The sequence below is a fragment of the Lagenorhynchus albirostris genome, chromosome 1 (genome assembly GCF_949774975.1).
Source record: "Lagenorhynchus albirostris chromosome 1, mLagAlb1.1, whole genome shotgun sequence".
NCBI lineage: Eukaryota > Metazoa > Chordata > Mammalia > Artiodactyla > Delphinidae > Lagenorhynchus > Lagenorhynchus albirostris.
In genome coordinates this window covers 118,007,694-118,024,218 of record NC_083095.1, presented here as the reverse complement: position 1 = coordinate 118,024,218, position 16,525 = coordinate 118,007,694, and the positions used below count along the sequence as shown (strand labels likewise).

The window sequence follows — 16,525 nt, the reverse complement described above, 5'->3', positions numbered from 1 at the left end:
AGCACCCTGCATTAAAAGACAAGGCTTTGGAGTTTTTCAAAAGAAAAAAACATGAACACGAAGAACAGAAGCAAGTATTGAAGGCCACCACTTCATCAAATGTGTCTGCACTGAGAGCATGAAATGTGTCTGCATTGCTAAAGCTAAGAAGCCCTTTACTGTTGGTGAAGAGTTGATCCTGTCTGCTGCTACGGACATTTGTCGTGAAATTTTAGGAGAGGCTGCAGTTCAAAACGTGGCACGTGTTCCTCTCTCGGCTAGCACCATAACTAGATGAATTGATGAAACAGCAGAGGATACTACGGCACAACTGTTAGAGAGGATTAATGAGTCACCATGGTATGCAATCCAGGTTGACGAGTCTACCAAAGTTGACAACAAGGCAACAATGCTTGTTTTTGTGCGATACATCTTTCAGGAGGATGTGCACGAGGATATATTATGTGCACTTTTGTTGCCAACCAACACCACAGCTGCAGAACTATTAGGGTCTTTGAATGATTACATATCAGGAAAACTGAATTGGTCATTTTGTGTCAGTATATGCACAGACAGAGCGGCTGCCATGACTGGACAGCTTTCTGGTTTCACTACTCAGGTCAAAGAGGTCGCTTCTGAATGTGAGTCTACACACTGTGTCACCCATAGAGAAATGCTGGCTACCCGAAAAATGTCACCTGAACGTAACAACGTTTTGCAGGATGTGATTAAAATTATCAACCACGTTAAAATACATGCCCTTAACTCACGTCTGTTCGCGCAGCTCCATGAGGAGATGGACGTAGAGCACAGACGTATTCTCTTATACACAGAAGTGAGATGGCTTTCTAAAGGTAGGTCACTGGCCAGAGTTTTTGAGTTACGAGAGCCGCTCCAGAGATTTTAGAAAAACAGTCACCAGTGGCAGCACATTTCAGTGACACAGAATGGGTCACAAAACTTGCTCACTTGTGGGCTTCCCTGGTGGCACAGTGGTTGAGAGTCCACCTCCCGATGCAGGGGACACGGGTTCGTGCCCCGGTCCGGGAAAATCCCACATGCCGCGGAGCGGCTGGGCCCGTGAGCCATGGCCGCTGAGCCTGCGCGTCCGGAGCCTGTGCTCCGCGACGGGAGAGGCCACAACAGTGAGAGGCCCACGTACCGCAAAAAAAAAAACCACAGAAAACAAAAGAAAAACTTGCTTACTTGTGAGAAATATTCAACCTGCTCAGCGAACTCAATCTGTCACTTCAGGGGAGAACCACAACTGTGTTCAAGTCGGCATTCAAAGCCAAACTGGAATTATGGGGGCGATAAGTGAACGTTAGGATTTTTGACATGTTTCAAACATTAGCAGAGATTTTGAAAGAGACTGAGCCAGGGCCTTCTTTCTCCCAGCTGGTGCATGATTACCTATCTCAGCTTTCAGAAGAGTTTGAGCATTACCTCTCAAGCACAAAAGACCCCCAAATTGGGAAGGAATGGATCCGCGACCCATTTGTGAATAAGCCAGGTGAAGCGACTTTGTCCATGCTAGAAGAGGATCAACTTCTTGAGACTGCAAATGACGGTGGCCTTAAAAGTATGTCTGAGACAACTTCATATGATCTGGATTAAGGTGAAAGCGGAATAGCCTGAGATTGCCACAAAAGCACTGAAAAGCCTGCTTCCATTTCCAACATCCTGCAGAGTTTTCTGCAGTGACAGCAACCGAAACAAGATTACGGAGTAGACTAGACATAAGCAACACACTTCGGGTGTCACTGTCTCCCATCATCCCCAGATGGGACCATCTAGTTGCCGGAAAACAAACTCAGGGCTCCCACTGATTCCGCATTATGGTGAGTTGTATAATTATTTCATTATACGTTACAATGTAATAATAATAGAAATAAAGTGCACAATAAATGTAATGTGCTTGAATCATCCCCAAACCACATCCCCTCTGCCCCGGTCCGTGGAAAAACTGTCTTCCACAAAACTGGTCCCTGGTGCCAAAAAGGTTGGGGACTGCTGGCCTAAAATATATCCATCTATATACTTCTATTAAAAGTTTTAAGTCTTATGTTTAGCATTTACTCATCTGGAGTGGATTTTGTATCTGGTGTGAGGCAGGAAACAAAGGATCTTTTTTGATAAGGATAATAAATTTTCTAGCTCCATTTACAGAACAATCCCTCCTTTCTCCACTGATCTGCTGTGCCATCTATCACATATACCAAAGTCCCAGACATGTGTGGTTCGATTTCTGGACTTTCTATCCTATTCCATTGTTCAGTTTCTCTATCCCTAAGCCAACAACATACCATCTTAATTACTGTAGTTTCATAACAAGTCTTGCTATCATCTGGTAGGGCAATTCTCCCCTCCTTGGTCATCTTCAGAAGTGTCCTGGATATTTTTTACTCTTAGCCCTGACATATAAACATTAGGATCATCTTATCAAGTTTCTCTGTAAAACTCTGAATTCTAATTGGAATTCCATTGATTCTAAAGATTAATTTGTGAAAACTGATACTTTTAAAGATATTAAGATTTCCTACCCTTGAATGTAATACCCATTTCTATTTACTAATGTTTTCTTATTATTTCTTTTTCTTTAATAAATTTATTTATTTATTTTTAGCTGCGTTGGTTCTTTGTTGCTGCACACAGGCTTTCTCTAGTTGCGGCGCGCAGGGGCTACTCTTCATTGCAGTGTGCGGGCTTCTCACTGTGGTGGCTTCTCTTGTTGCGGAGCACAGGCTCTAGGCGCGTGGGCTTCAGTAGTTGTGCCACGCAGGTTCAGTAGCTGTGGCGCACGGGCTTAGTTGCTCCACAGCATGTGGGATCTTCCCAGACCAGGGATCGAACCTGTGTCCCCTGCATTGTCAGGCAGATTCTCAACCACTGTGCCACCAGGGAAGCCCCTCTTATTATTTCTTAATCAAATTTTAAAAATTTTTCAAGAAGTCTTGAATAATTTTTGTTAGATCTATGCCTAGTTATTATACATTCTCTGATTTTATTTTAAATGGAATCTTCATTTTAAGTATGTTTTCTAGTTGTTTGCTATTGGTTTACAGTAAAGAAACTGACCTTTGTACATTAATATATATAGCCACCTTGCTAAATTTACATTAACAGATTAAGAGAGAAAACTTATCTGATGATTTGAACAGATGCAAAAAACATTTGAGAAAACTCAATGCAAATTATAAAGATTCTTAGTAAATTTGGAATGTAAGAAAACATCCTGAATCTGATAAATCCATGTTTGATTATCATCCAAAAATGGAAAACCTCTGGAGGTATTCTCATTAAAGCTGAAAACCAGAGAAAGATGCCCACGACCACAATTTCTACTTAACCGTATCGAACATTTTAGCCTGTACAAGATGACAAGAAAAAGAGACTAAGGATATGAGGATCAGAAAAGAAGAAATTAAATTGTCATTATTTGTAGATGATATCATTTCTACAGAACCACCCCCAAATCTACAAATCAGAATCATAAGTGAAATAAAATAATTATTTTCCAATAATTCATTTAATGTCTCTCTCTCCTGCTAGAAAGAATATAAGCTGCATTTAAGGAAGAAGGACAACCGCTTTTTTCATCACTAAAACCCTAGTGCCTAGCACAGTGCCTTGCATGTAGTAGGGGCTCAATAAATATTTGCAAATGAATGACTCTAAGGAATAGTACTACCTGCCATGCACTGTACACGATACATGACCTATATTAGTTCATTTACTCCTCACAAATCATCCCCACTCCACAAATGCTGGTTAAAAACACCACCAAATACCCTTCTTTTAAATTTTGAGTTCACAGTTTTTAAGCAAAACATTATTTAAATCGTATTTGGGGAAATCTGAGGTTTTAACCTATTATAGAAAGGCATTATTTTCCAATCCAAATAGAAGATCATTGGCTAGAAACTGTCAGGTATCACTACATCAGACCAGTTCACCATCTTTACAAAGCTGTTCGAGGGACAGACTGTGTTTGAAGAAGTTACTTGAAAAGGTCTCAGAAGGATCCCGAAGCTCATGGCTCACACGTTTGCTCCAGCTATAGCTTGGCTTTCATATTCTGTCTCACTTGGAAATACAAATACTACTACATAAATTTCCATTAACACAGGAGTGGCTAAATACGTTCAAATATGGTACATACATATAGCAGAATACTCTCTATCCAATTAAAAAGTATGCCAGATTTGTGTGCACACTAGAAAGAGGCCCACAGTATATTGTTATGTAGAAACAAGTGGCAGAATAGCATGTAGAATACTTTGTAAAATTAAAATCCCACTGTTAGGTAATTATTACACTGCAAATCATTACATTACTGTAGTGATAAATTATCTTATAATTATGTATGAGAAAAGTCTAAAAGGACAGATACCAAACTGTTAACATTAATTACCTCTAAGAAGTAAAACAGAGCTAGGAGCTGGTGAGCCTCCATTCTTCTACTTCATGTATTTCATAGTATTTCTGACTGTTTATCACAAGCATATACCATTTCTGTTCCTTTATGAGTACAAGGGCAGGGTAGGCAGGGGATGCAGGGAGGGACACAGGGTGTGATACCAAAGCCTCCCGTCAGGAAATATACGCAGTGAAATCAACTGTGGTTTTCTTAGATTAATAACAACGTATTCTCAAATGTTTCAGGAAAAAATTTCTTTTAAAAAGAATAATAGAGTAAGTTACTTGTAATAATGATAGAGTAAGTAAAATGCTAACAATTGGTAAATCTTGCAAGTTTTCTATAAGTTTAAAATTATTTCAAATATATATATATATAAGAAAAAAGGATAAGCAATATTACTCTCTCAGCTAGTAGTGAATCAAAGACATCATTCTTCTCTTTTCTAGAAACACACTCATAAAAGGCAGGCTTGGGGCTCGAATATAGCTGCGTGTGTGACTCAGGTGCTTTAGTTAAACAAGAATTTGCAATGAATCTGACCAGTTGTCCTGTTTCATCCTGAAGTTATATTATAGATGAACCAATAATGCACTCATTGCAAATTTTCCCTTTTCGGGTCTTTGGGCAGCTGTTATCTCCCAGGTACAGTTCTTGGTTGTGGCCATCAGGTGGCAGAATGACTCTATCACTTGGCTATCTGATCAATGATGGCAGGGAGGTGGTCAGAAGTCCAGAACAGAGTCCCGAAGGTCTAGCAACAGACATGACTTGGGCACCATGCTTAGGCAGATCTTCTCTTACAGCTTATGAGATGGTGGCGTATGGCATTGAAAAGGCAATGACACTTACATAATACCTACGTCATTCACCTTACTTTATCTCTTCACATCGGCATTTTATAATCTTGCAACCTTACACAGGTGAATACAGTACAATAAGATATTTTGAGAGAGAGACCACATTCACATAACATTCGTTATAGTAAATTGTTATAATTTTCTATTTTATTATTAATTATTGTTAATCTCTTACTTTATAAATTAAACTTTATCATAGGGATGTATGTATAGGAAAAAACATAGTATATATAGGGTTCAGTGCTATCCTTGGTTTCAGGCATCCACTGGGAGTCTTGGAATGTATTCCCTTGGGACTACTGTATCATAATCTAAGCCTCCGACATGGGTGTTATCCATGGCCTAACAAAATACTGGCATTACCAAGAGGTTCCATGATATAGAAACACATCTTACAACTATATCAACTTAAATGCCTAGGTGCCCATCCCTGCATAACCACTGATAGAGTGCTTTGGGTTTTGGGGGTTTCTTTGTTTTGCTTTCTGCTAGTTATTAAATTGTAGTGAATGACATTCGTAGGAAATATCTCTAGTTCCAGCTTGATCTCTTTCAATCAACAGCAATAAAGCTAATGTAAATCGAAAAAAAAAATGGCAATGACACTTAAAACATTAAGTTGCTCATCTTCCATATAATAATTATTATTATATATATAATTATTGTATGTGTACATTATTAAGCCCTTAAGTGCTGGCAATAATTTAATTGAATCAGACTACATAGAAATTTACATCCCAGGACATTGTCAAAAACAGCAGAACATGACATATACACACTACTATATATAAAAGAGATAACCAACAAGGACCTACTATATAGCACAGGGAATTATACTGAATATTTTGTAATAACCTATAAGGAAAAAGAATCTGAAAAAGAATATATATATCCCTGTACTGTACACCTAAAAGTAGCATGATATTGTAAATCAACTATTCGTCAATTTTTTAAAAAAGAATTATATCGGGGATACACAGACCTACTAGAGAACTCCATTCTCTAGTAGGTCTGTGTCTTTATTCTCGTCTTGCCCCTAGGTTCTTCATGACCTTTTTTTTTTCCCTTAGATTCCATATATATGTGTTAGCATACAGTATTTGTTTTACTCTTTCTGACTTACTTCACTCTGTATGACAGACTCTAGGTCCATCTACCTCACTACAAATAACTCAATTTCATTTTTTTTATGGCTGAGTAATATTCCATTGTATATATATGCCACATCTTCTTTATCCATTCATCTGTTGATGGACACTTAGGTTGCTTCCATGTCCTGGCTATTGTAAATAGAACTGCAATGAACATTGTGGTACATGACTCTTTTTGAATTACAGTTTTCTCTGGGTATATGCCCAGTAGTGGGATTGCTGGGTCATATGGTAGTTCTATATTTAGTTTTTTAAGGAATCTCCATACAGTTCTCCATAGTGGCTGTATCAATTTACATTCCCACCAACAGTGTAAGAGGGTTCCCTTTTCTCCACACCCTCTCCAGCATTTACTGTTTGCAGATTTTTCAAACATCCAGTTTTCAACAAAAGTTGTAAGACGTACAAAGAAACAGGAAAATGTGAAATAAACATAAGGGAAAAAGCAGGCAAAAGAAACTGCCTGTGAGAGAGCACAGAGGTCAAATTTAAAAGACAAAAACTTCAAGGCAGCCATTATAAATATAGATGATTAAAGAAATAAAGGAAACTTCCTTTAAAAAGTAAAGGAAAAGGGGCTTCCCTGGTGGCGCAGTGGTTGAGAGTCCACCTGCCGATGCAAGGGACGTGGGTTCGTGCCCCGGGTCCGGGAGGATCCCACATGCCGCGGAGCGGCTGGGCCCGTGAGCCATGGCCGCTGAGCCTGCGCGTCCGGAGCCTGTGCTCCGCAACGGGAGAGGCCACAACAGTGACAGGCCCGCGTACCGCAAAAAAAAAAAAAAAAAAAAAAAAAGTTTTTGGCCATGATAAATAATGCTGTTTTGAACATTCACGTACAAGTTTGTATGGTCATATGTTTTCATTTCTCTTGGATGTGTATTCCTAGGAGTATAGTTGTTGAGTAATATGGTAACCCTGTATTTTACCCTTTGAGGAACAGAACAGCCAGACTGTTTTCCAAAGTGGCTGCACCATTTTATGTTGCCAGCAGCAGCGTACGAGGCTCTGGTTTCTACACATCCTCTTCCACACGTGTTATATGTCTTTTTGATTATAGCCAAGCTAGTGAGTGTGAAGAGGCATCTTACTGTGGTTTTGATTTGCATTTCCCTAATAACTAAAGGTGGTGAACATCATTTAATGTACTTATTGGTCATCTGTATATTTTCTTTGGAGAACTGTTTATTCAGATCCTTTGCCCCTTCTCAAATTGAGGGTTTTTTTTTTTTTTAATTATTGAGTTGTAGTAGTTCTTTATATAGTCTAGATACAATTCTCTTGTCAGATAGCTGATTTGAAAACAATTTCCCCCATTCTAAGGGTTTTCTTTTTATGTTCTTGATTGGGTCTGCTTGGTTCTTTAAAAAAAAAAATTCTATCTCTTTATTGGTATTCTCTGCTTGATGAGACATTGTCAGTATCTCTTCCTTTCCTTTTTTTTTTTTTTTTTTTTTGTGGTACGCGGGCCTCTCACTGCTGTGGCCTCTCCTGTTGCGGAGCACAGGCTCCGGACGCGCGGGCTCAGCGGCCACGGCGCCACCAGGGAAGCCCATGGCCAAAAACTTTTAACTTGACGATATCCAATGTACCTATTTTTTTCTTTACACCGGGACTTGCTTACCCTGAGGGAACTTGCACACCTGCCTCAGTACACAGGTATTTCTCCTCTAAGGCTCTGACACCATCCAAACAGACCTCATAGAGGAAAGTGGATGAAGCCACTGAGTCTTGGACAAATGAAGATGATAAGCCAAATAATGGACCAAATGTCTCGTTAGGCACAGGAAAGCTAAACTCTGAGCTCTGCGTTAGGGAGGCGTAGGAAACTCTCTGAGACAGTCCTGTTTAGGGTGTGTTCTGCTTAGAGGGGGAGGGGTGTCTGTCACCTCCATAGATAATTTGCCTTTGCCCTTTCCAGCTGGATCTCCACGGAGGAATCAGGACCTGTTTCCTATCAATTACTTCACCAATGGATCCATGAACACTATAAGATAAAACCTGAAATAACATTGCAGCCTACTCATTTTAGACTATCACTGTAAAAGTTCATACCCTTTCAACACCATGATATAATCAACGCAAGAAAACCGAAACTTCGCCAAGGAATTTTTATTTCACATGAGTTTGTTTCAACAAAGTCTCATTAGCGTTCCAGGAAAAAGATGAATATAGCCACAAAACAAAGCAAAAATATGTGGAGCTTCCAACATGTTTTTTTTAATTGTTTCGGAGTAAAAGCATTTGTTTACAGAGAAAGAACAAGCTGGGTAGAGAAGTTAGTAAGAAACTGCAGAAGAAAAATGTAAAATTCCTGAAAGTATTTCAAAATTTTGTAATTAGAACCAGTATTATGAGGATAATTTCACTGCAGCTGCTCCTGAGACAATAATAGGTCCCATTTGCTCTATATTCACTCCATCCCATGTACACACTAAGCCTCTTACATATATCGCCTCGCTTAATCTTCATCTGCAACTCAAGTGACTACGAAAATTTCCAAAGTTCTCCTGAAGTTCTTACTCTGCCTTGTAGCTCTGAAGCTCCTCAACTCCTCACAGTTCTGAGAGGTGTAACAGAGCTGGGGTTTTGTTTCAGCTGATCTCCACAGAAAAGATTCAAGTTTTCTCAGTCCAATTACGGTGATTTTCCAAATCATTAATTCATCCAAACAAACATTTATTGAGTACCTACTGTTTTCCAGAGACTGTTCTATGCACTGAAGGTACAAAAATAAAAGATGCGGTACTCCACCCCAAGACAACAGAGAGACTCAATAGAACAGAGAGTGGGGTACCTGGGAAGACTTCCTGGAGGAGGCTGAATTTTAAAGGCTGACTAGAAGTTAGAAAAGAAAGGGAAAAGGCATGCTAGGTACAAGAACAGCATGTGCAAAGGCACAGATATAGGAGAGCATGGCCCATTCAGGGAACAGCAAGCAGTGGATTACTGCTGAAAGGTACAGTGCGAGGGTAGAGAGAGGTAAGGGGGTCAACGGGGTAGCTCTCACCAAGGGCCATACTGAGACTGGAGTTCACCCAGCTGAGGACAGAAAATCACACAAGAGTAGAAGCAGGAGCCCTCTGCTGTGAGACAGATATTCATCCAGTGGACCCCAATACACAGGCCAAATATTCAGGGCTCTTCATGTGTTGTCTGCACAAATACCCCCTAACATCCCAAAGAGGTCTTGAATCCTGTGGTCCCCTTTTCCCCCTCCCAGCCTTTGCAGGCCACTTTCACTCTCGCCTCAGGATGATTTGAACCCCGTATTATCTCCACAGCTCCTGTGTACACTCCTGCTTGACCCCTGACGGCAAGAGAGGGCAGAAGAGGCCTGCAAACGCTTTAGAGATCGTGCACCTCCAGCAAGCTCCCAGGTGACAGGGACGCTACTGGTCCATGGGGCACCCTTTCAGTAGTGAGTGCCTAGAACAGCACTCTTCCTCCTACCTGAGGGGAAAGATCTCTTTTTCAAATGTACGATCTACCATGGACCAATACTTTCAGAAAATAAAATAAAAATGAATGACAAGAAAAGTGAAATTTTAAAAAGACACACAAACTATACGTCCCAACTGTGTATTATTGGGCTCAGTAAACATAACATTAACCTAGCAAATTACTCAGGTCAACTGAGCCCTCCCCTCATCGACTCCTGCACACACAGCTCCAACTACAGAAGCACAAGAAATCAGGGCTGCTCAAAACAAGGTCTAACTGCCACTGCCTCATTTTATGGGCAAAGGAGAGGATGTACTAGAAGAAGCAAAGCAAAGGATTTGCTTTGGGGCTCCATGAATATATTCCCCACTAAAATGGAGTTGATGAAAACTCGCTCCTGATACATAGAGGTGCAAACATCTGACCACCTACCTGGCCACTCGTCCCCGGAGATCTCCCAGGCCGGAGAGTTGCCGCATCTCCAGAGTCTTTAAGGCAGAATTTGTTCCATAGCTAATGTTGTCCCGGGCGCGGATCTGCTCCTGGAGTACCTGAGCAACACACAAAAACACTAACGGAGTCATCCAGGAATTCACATGCTGCCACAGAAGCATTTTACGCTTTTGGTAAAAACAAGAATGTTCAACTCCTTTCAGAAGAGGCTCCTTTGTAAGAGTCACCTGATATACATGGAGAACCAGGGGCTTAGAAGGGAGACCTCAGAGATGACACTTGGACCAAGGCCCTGCATTTACCAGTAAAAACACTGAGACTCAGATGTCAGGTGACTTGATGGAGGTCCCGCTGCAGGAAGAGGCAAGGCTGAGACTAGAAGCCTGGACTCGTGGAGCACAGTTCAGAGGTCTTACCTCGTGCCAGGGTGCTTTTTAATAGTCATTGTTTTAGGCGAACGATCCCTAAATCTGGGAAATAATAAATCAAGAAAAAGGCGGGGAAGAGGGGCATCAGGCAAAGAGGTCCAAATTCCAGTCCCTCCAGCTGTGTGATCCTGGGAAAGTGTCTCAAGTTTTCTGAGCTTCCTTTTCCTCATCTGTTGACAGTAATGGTGATTATACTCTTAGGGCCACTTTATGGGGAACATTACATAAGATAATGCATACAAAGCACTTAGCACAATGCCCAGTACATGGTAAATACAGCAAATGCTAATGATTCTTTCTAGTACCTATTCGTAACAACATTTATATAGCACTGGAATGGTAGAATGTGTCTCAGAGAAAAGACATTAAATGAAAGCAGAACTACTGGAAGATGGAATGACCCAACACAAAAGCATGAACTGGTAGAGCATCCATCCTGGGAAGTCTGCAAAGGAATGATGGAGATGAAGAGGGCATCCGTGGCGTTTATTGAGCATGTCCTGGGAGGAGCCCAGGGCTGCGATACACGCTGACATGCACAAATCCACACAGCGCCCTGTGAGGGAGGTACTCTCAGGAGACCTGTGCTATAGACCAGGAAGTGAGGCACCAACAGCTGAAGTGATAAACCCAACATCACCTGGGGAGCGAGTGGCTAGCTGGGACTGACCCAGGCAGCCTGGCTCGAGAATCCAAGCTCATAACCACGCTGCAATGTTGCCTGCCAAACCAGCAAAGAATCTGAGACAGAAGCACTAAGCACAGACAGACAGATATGAAAACCCAAGTCCTAGGTTACAGGAAACCCCTCAAAAGCAAAAGTTCGCATCAGACGTTTCTTTGAACATTTCCTTATCCTTTTGCTCAGCGCCTCCTTTCCCCCTCCCTCCTCCTCTCCCTGTATTCTGTCCTCCACACTCCCGCCACCCCATTAGCACACTCTCTCCTTTTTTTTTTTAAATAAATGTATTTATTTATTTATCTGGCCGCATTGGGTCTTCGTTGCTGCTCACAGGCTTTCTCTAGTTGCAGCGAGCAGGGGCTACTCTTCGTTGTAGTACGCAGGCCACTGTGTGGTTGCTTCTCACCAACAGTGTGGTGGCTTCTCTTGTTGTGGAGCACGGGCTCTAGGTGTGCGGGCTTCAGTACTTGTGGCACACAGGCTCAGTAGTTGTGGTGCACAGGCTTAGTTGCTCCACGGCATGTGGGATCTTCCCATACCAGGGCTTGAACCCATGTCCCCTGCACTGGCAGGTGGGTTCTTAACCACTGCGCTACCAGGGAAGTTCCTCCTTCTTTTCAAAGAGAAAGCTTTTGATTTCTCGTATGGTTTCCCTTTCAGCCATTTTTTAAAAAATTTCTGATTTGCCTGATGTCAACTTGAGTATCTATTCTCTTTTGCTTTCTTTGTTTTTTTTGTTGTTGTTATTTTAAAAGATGAGTACCAAGTTCCTTTACTTTAACTGTTTCTTCCTTAATAATGAAGACATTTTCTCTTTTTTTTTTTTTGCGGTACGCGGGCCTCTCACTGTTGTGGCCTCTCCCGTTGCGGAGCACAGGCTCTGGACGCGCGGGTTCAGCGGCCCTGGCTCACAGGCCCAGCCACTCGGCGGTATGTGAGATCTTCCCGGACCGGGGCACGAACCCGTGTCCCCTGCATCGGCAGGCGGACTCTCAACCACTGCGCCACCAGGGAAGCCCCGACATTTTCATTTTAGTACAGTATTTTCTGTGTCCACGGGTTGTGTGTGAAGTGTTTTCTTTTTTATTGTTTTAATTTCAGTTTTGAATTCCTCTTTGGTCTAAGGATATCTAGGTATCTAAAGATTACTTAGAATTGTATTTCTTCATTTTCAAGGAGATTTTTTTCTATCATTTTTACTATTTATTTCTAACTGTACTGGCTTATGATCGAAAATATGATCTGTAATATATTTAATTTTTTGAATGTGTTGTGGTTTGCTTTGTGGCACATGACTGATTTTTCAAAAGTTTCACGCAAAAAACTATTGAAGGAACAAAAGGTTCAATATTGCATATTAGATTGAGTTCGCTGACTTATTTATTTATTTTTGTCTACTAGATCACTCCAACGATGAAGAGGTGTTATGAATTCTTACACTGTAAGATACTTTCATCAAGGTCTGCTTACATTTTTAATGCTGTTTACTTTACATATTTACCTGCCATTTTATTTGGACATACAGATTTATGATCAAAGTGGCCATAGCCATTATATAATAACTTTTTAATCTGATTTAGTGCTTATAATATTAAGTTTCATCGTACCTACTATTAACATTGCTACTATACTTTATAAATAATAAAGCAAATATCTGCTTGGTCTAACTATACACCAGACACTGTTCTAAGTGCTATAGGTATGATAACTGGTTTAATTCTCACAAAACGCTATGAAGGAGGGACTATTATTATCCCCATTTCACAGGTGGTGAAATCTCTACATGATCAAGTAACTTGCCCAAAGCCATAGGCAATGCCTGAGGGAGCTGGGATTTGCACCAGGAGCTTGGCCCCACAGACTGTGCTCTCAACCATGACATTATGCTGCCTTATATTTTCATTCGTCCTTCCATCTCACTTTCTTTTTTTTAAATTTTATTGAAGTATTGTTGATTTACAATGTTGTGTTAATTTCTTCTGTGCAGCAAAGTGACTCAGCTATACATTATATATATCTATATATGTATCTATAGATATATATATATTCTTTATATATAGAAATATATATTCTTTTTCATATTCTTTCCCATTATGGTTTGTCACAGAATACTGAATATAGTTCCCTGTGCTACGCAGTAGGACGCTGTTGTTACATCTCACTTTAGAGTTACAATTTACGGTGCTTTTTGTTGTTGTTTCCCTTCTCCTTTTCCCTATTTTGACTGGTTTAATCAGGTTACCGTTCATTGCCTTTTCTCCCCTTGTTAACTGGGGAATGTTCTGGCCATTGCTAGTCCATGAATGGCTACCTCCCCTTTCCCAACATTTATAACCATGCATGCGCCTACTCCAGGCTCTATCCCTGCACAGCACCCCTCTCCTCCACACGAGACACTTATTTAGCACATTCACACCCACCCTCCTTCATCCTTCAACCCCAGATGATTTATGTGGAAGGATTTTTACTTTTCTCCCCGTCTTGCTTTTCCCCACACCAACTAGGTGTTGCTAAAATAACTCAATACTTCTAGTTGGGATACAATTAGAATTTTGCTTGTAGAAGGGCCCTTCTTTTTCAATTATCTTTTTCTTCTTCTTCTTTTTTTAGCACTCTGTTACCCAGTCCCAGGCATTTATCTCTATCCATTTACATGAAATGGCAGGTCTTTTTCTAAGGATCACCAATTACCTTTGTGCTTCTCCTTTTCATTTTCCCCTATCTTAGGGTCTCTGTGCATAGTCTCTGTGTGTTGGTTAGAGTCCTTCCTCTAGCATTTTCCTCAGACTAGGCACTTGGATGAAAGACTCTCTGGATCCCTGCCGTGTCTAATATCGTCCTCCCTCGCTCTGAAGGGTGGGTGATAAACTGAAAGGGTATGAAATTCTTGACCTAAAGGCCTTCTCTCCCAGTGAACTCTGAAGCTGACAGGAAGTCTGATGCTTTTTCCTCTGAAAGCACCTTGGCTCCTTATGCCTAGATGCTTGTTTTCCATCTTTAGAGTTCAGGATTTTTATCAGAATGTACCTAACTGTGGTTTTTTTAAAAAAATTCGATTCTACCTAGAACTCATTGAACACTTCAAACTGTAGTCTCAGATTTATTTTCAACTTGGGTAAATTTTCTTCTTCTATGTAATTATTGGTTTTTCTTTTCCCTCTGTTTGTCTCCTTCTGGAATTCCTATTATTCACACGCTGGGTGTCCTGGATCTGTCCTCTAAGTCTTGTATCTTTTCCCCCATGGTTTCCCTCTCTTTGTGTCTGGCACTGATGTTTCAGCACTTCTTCTACTTTGTCTTGTGGGTAACTAATTCAATTCATAAAAGTAACCATCCTTGCCTCTAGATCCTCTACTGACTTTTAAAAATTTAAGTTCAAGGAAGAAATTTTACGTTGTACCTGGATCTCCTTAAGCACTCTGTCTTATTACTCAGTTGGAGCTATTGTAACAAAACACCACAGACTGAGTGACTCATAAACAAAAAACGTTTCTTTCTTGCAGTTCTGAAGGCTAGGAACTCTAAGATCCAGGTGCCACCATGGTCGTGTCCTATGAAGGCTCTCTTCCTAGCTTGCAGACTGTTGCCTTCTCGCCATGTCCTCACGTGCCAGAAAGAGGAAGTCCTGGTCTCTCTTTCTCTTCTTATAAGAGCACTAATCCCATCATAAGGGCCCACCCCCATGACCTCATCCTAAACCTAGTCACCACCCAAAGGCCCCACCTCTAATACCATCACATTGTGGGTTAGAGCTTCAAACATGAATTTGGGGGAGGGGACACAAACATTCAGGCCATAACATACCCTAATTATTTTTCATGCAAGGGCCACCTGTTTCCTATTTCATTTGGGTCTGTTCTAAGGGCTGTGCTTATTCTTCCTCCCTCTGGCTGCTGGGCCCACTTAAGTGTGATGTTTCTTTTTGTTCTCCGCTCATTGGAGTGAGATTAAGTAGGTAGTCCTAGGTGTAATGGAAGGAGCTTATGAGCTGGAGGTGCAGCCGATGAGAGCACAGAGCCAGGATCCAGGTGAGGTGCCGGGAGGAAGCATCTCTGTGTCCTTCTCTCTGCAGCCCTCCCAGCCTGGAGCCAGCGGGGACACAGCCCATCTCTACAGTCCCTCCTCGCCTGCCTCCACCTCATTAAGGACAGGAGACCAGCTCAGACACATGGTGCACAAGGCCAGTGAGACCGGCCTTCTCTCTCTTACTCCTAAACCATGGCGTCAAGGACCTGTCTCCCAGGCTCTCCCCAGCCAGGTCTCTGCTGGCTCCTCCAGGCCTTCCTGCCTGCCCATCCCAGCTGTTCAGGAAGCTGGCACTGGAACTGGGAATAGGGAAGAAGGCACACTAAGCCACTACCTTCCTATCACCTCCTGCACCAATCTAGAGGTTTAAAGATACATTCACGTGTAGCTACTTGTTACCATTTCTAGAAGTTTGATGATTTCCGGTATACTGTCAACTTGCAGTCCAATTTGCAATTGAATGGGGAAGCCCTATTAGATGATAGATTTATGCTTGCATAAATCGTTTTTGTGCTCCCTTCTATCAACTATATTTTTAAATTTTATTTATTTATTTATCGGCCACGCTGTGCAGCATGCAGGACCTTAGTTCCCCAACCAGGGATCGAACCCGTGCCCCCTGCAGTGGAAGCGTGGAGTCTTAACCACTGGATGGCCAGGGAAGTTCCACTATCAACTATTTTTTTTAGGTATAACGTATATGCAGAATAGTACACTTATATACAGTTTTTTAGGATTTTCAAACTTCCTTGTAAAAAGCAGAAATGAGGAATGTGAGGATTCTGTGTCTTCCTTATTGGAAACCTGGCTGGAGTCACCATTGACGGAGTGATACTGACAGTGACAGTAAAAAAATTTCACTGGAAGGAATTTGGAACTGCTAGACCTATCTGTTATTTGTTGTAGTTTCCAGCTTTTTCTGAATGAACCTGCTCAACAGAATAGAAGAATGCAAACCAGTTACAATCACCTGTGAATGAAAAAACGTTAGTCATTGGAACACACTCTTGCAAGAAAACTTGAGATCTGACTAATCTGGTTCTGACACTCCCACTGATGAGAAGGCAAAGGGGACCTCTTTCTCT

The 16,525-nt window shown here is 41.4% G+C and overlaps 1 protein-coding gene across 7 annotated transcripts in view; it reads right to left on the bottom strand.

Moving 5' to 3' along the window:
• Positions 1 to 16,525, bottom strand: part of FAM81A (family with sequence similarity 81 member A) — a 124,668-nt gene that overhangs the window by 21,677 nt on the left and 86,466 nt on the right. For all 7 annotated transcript variants that reach the window (XM_060151159.1, XM_060151160.1, XM_060151163.1 and 4 more), the window contains exon 4: positions 10,284 to 10,402. In XM_060151159.1, the coding sequence (XP_060007142.1) occupies positions 10,284 to 10,402 (119 nt within the window). The remainder of the gene's footprint in view (positions 1 to 10,283; positions 10,403 to 16,525) is intronic.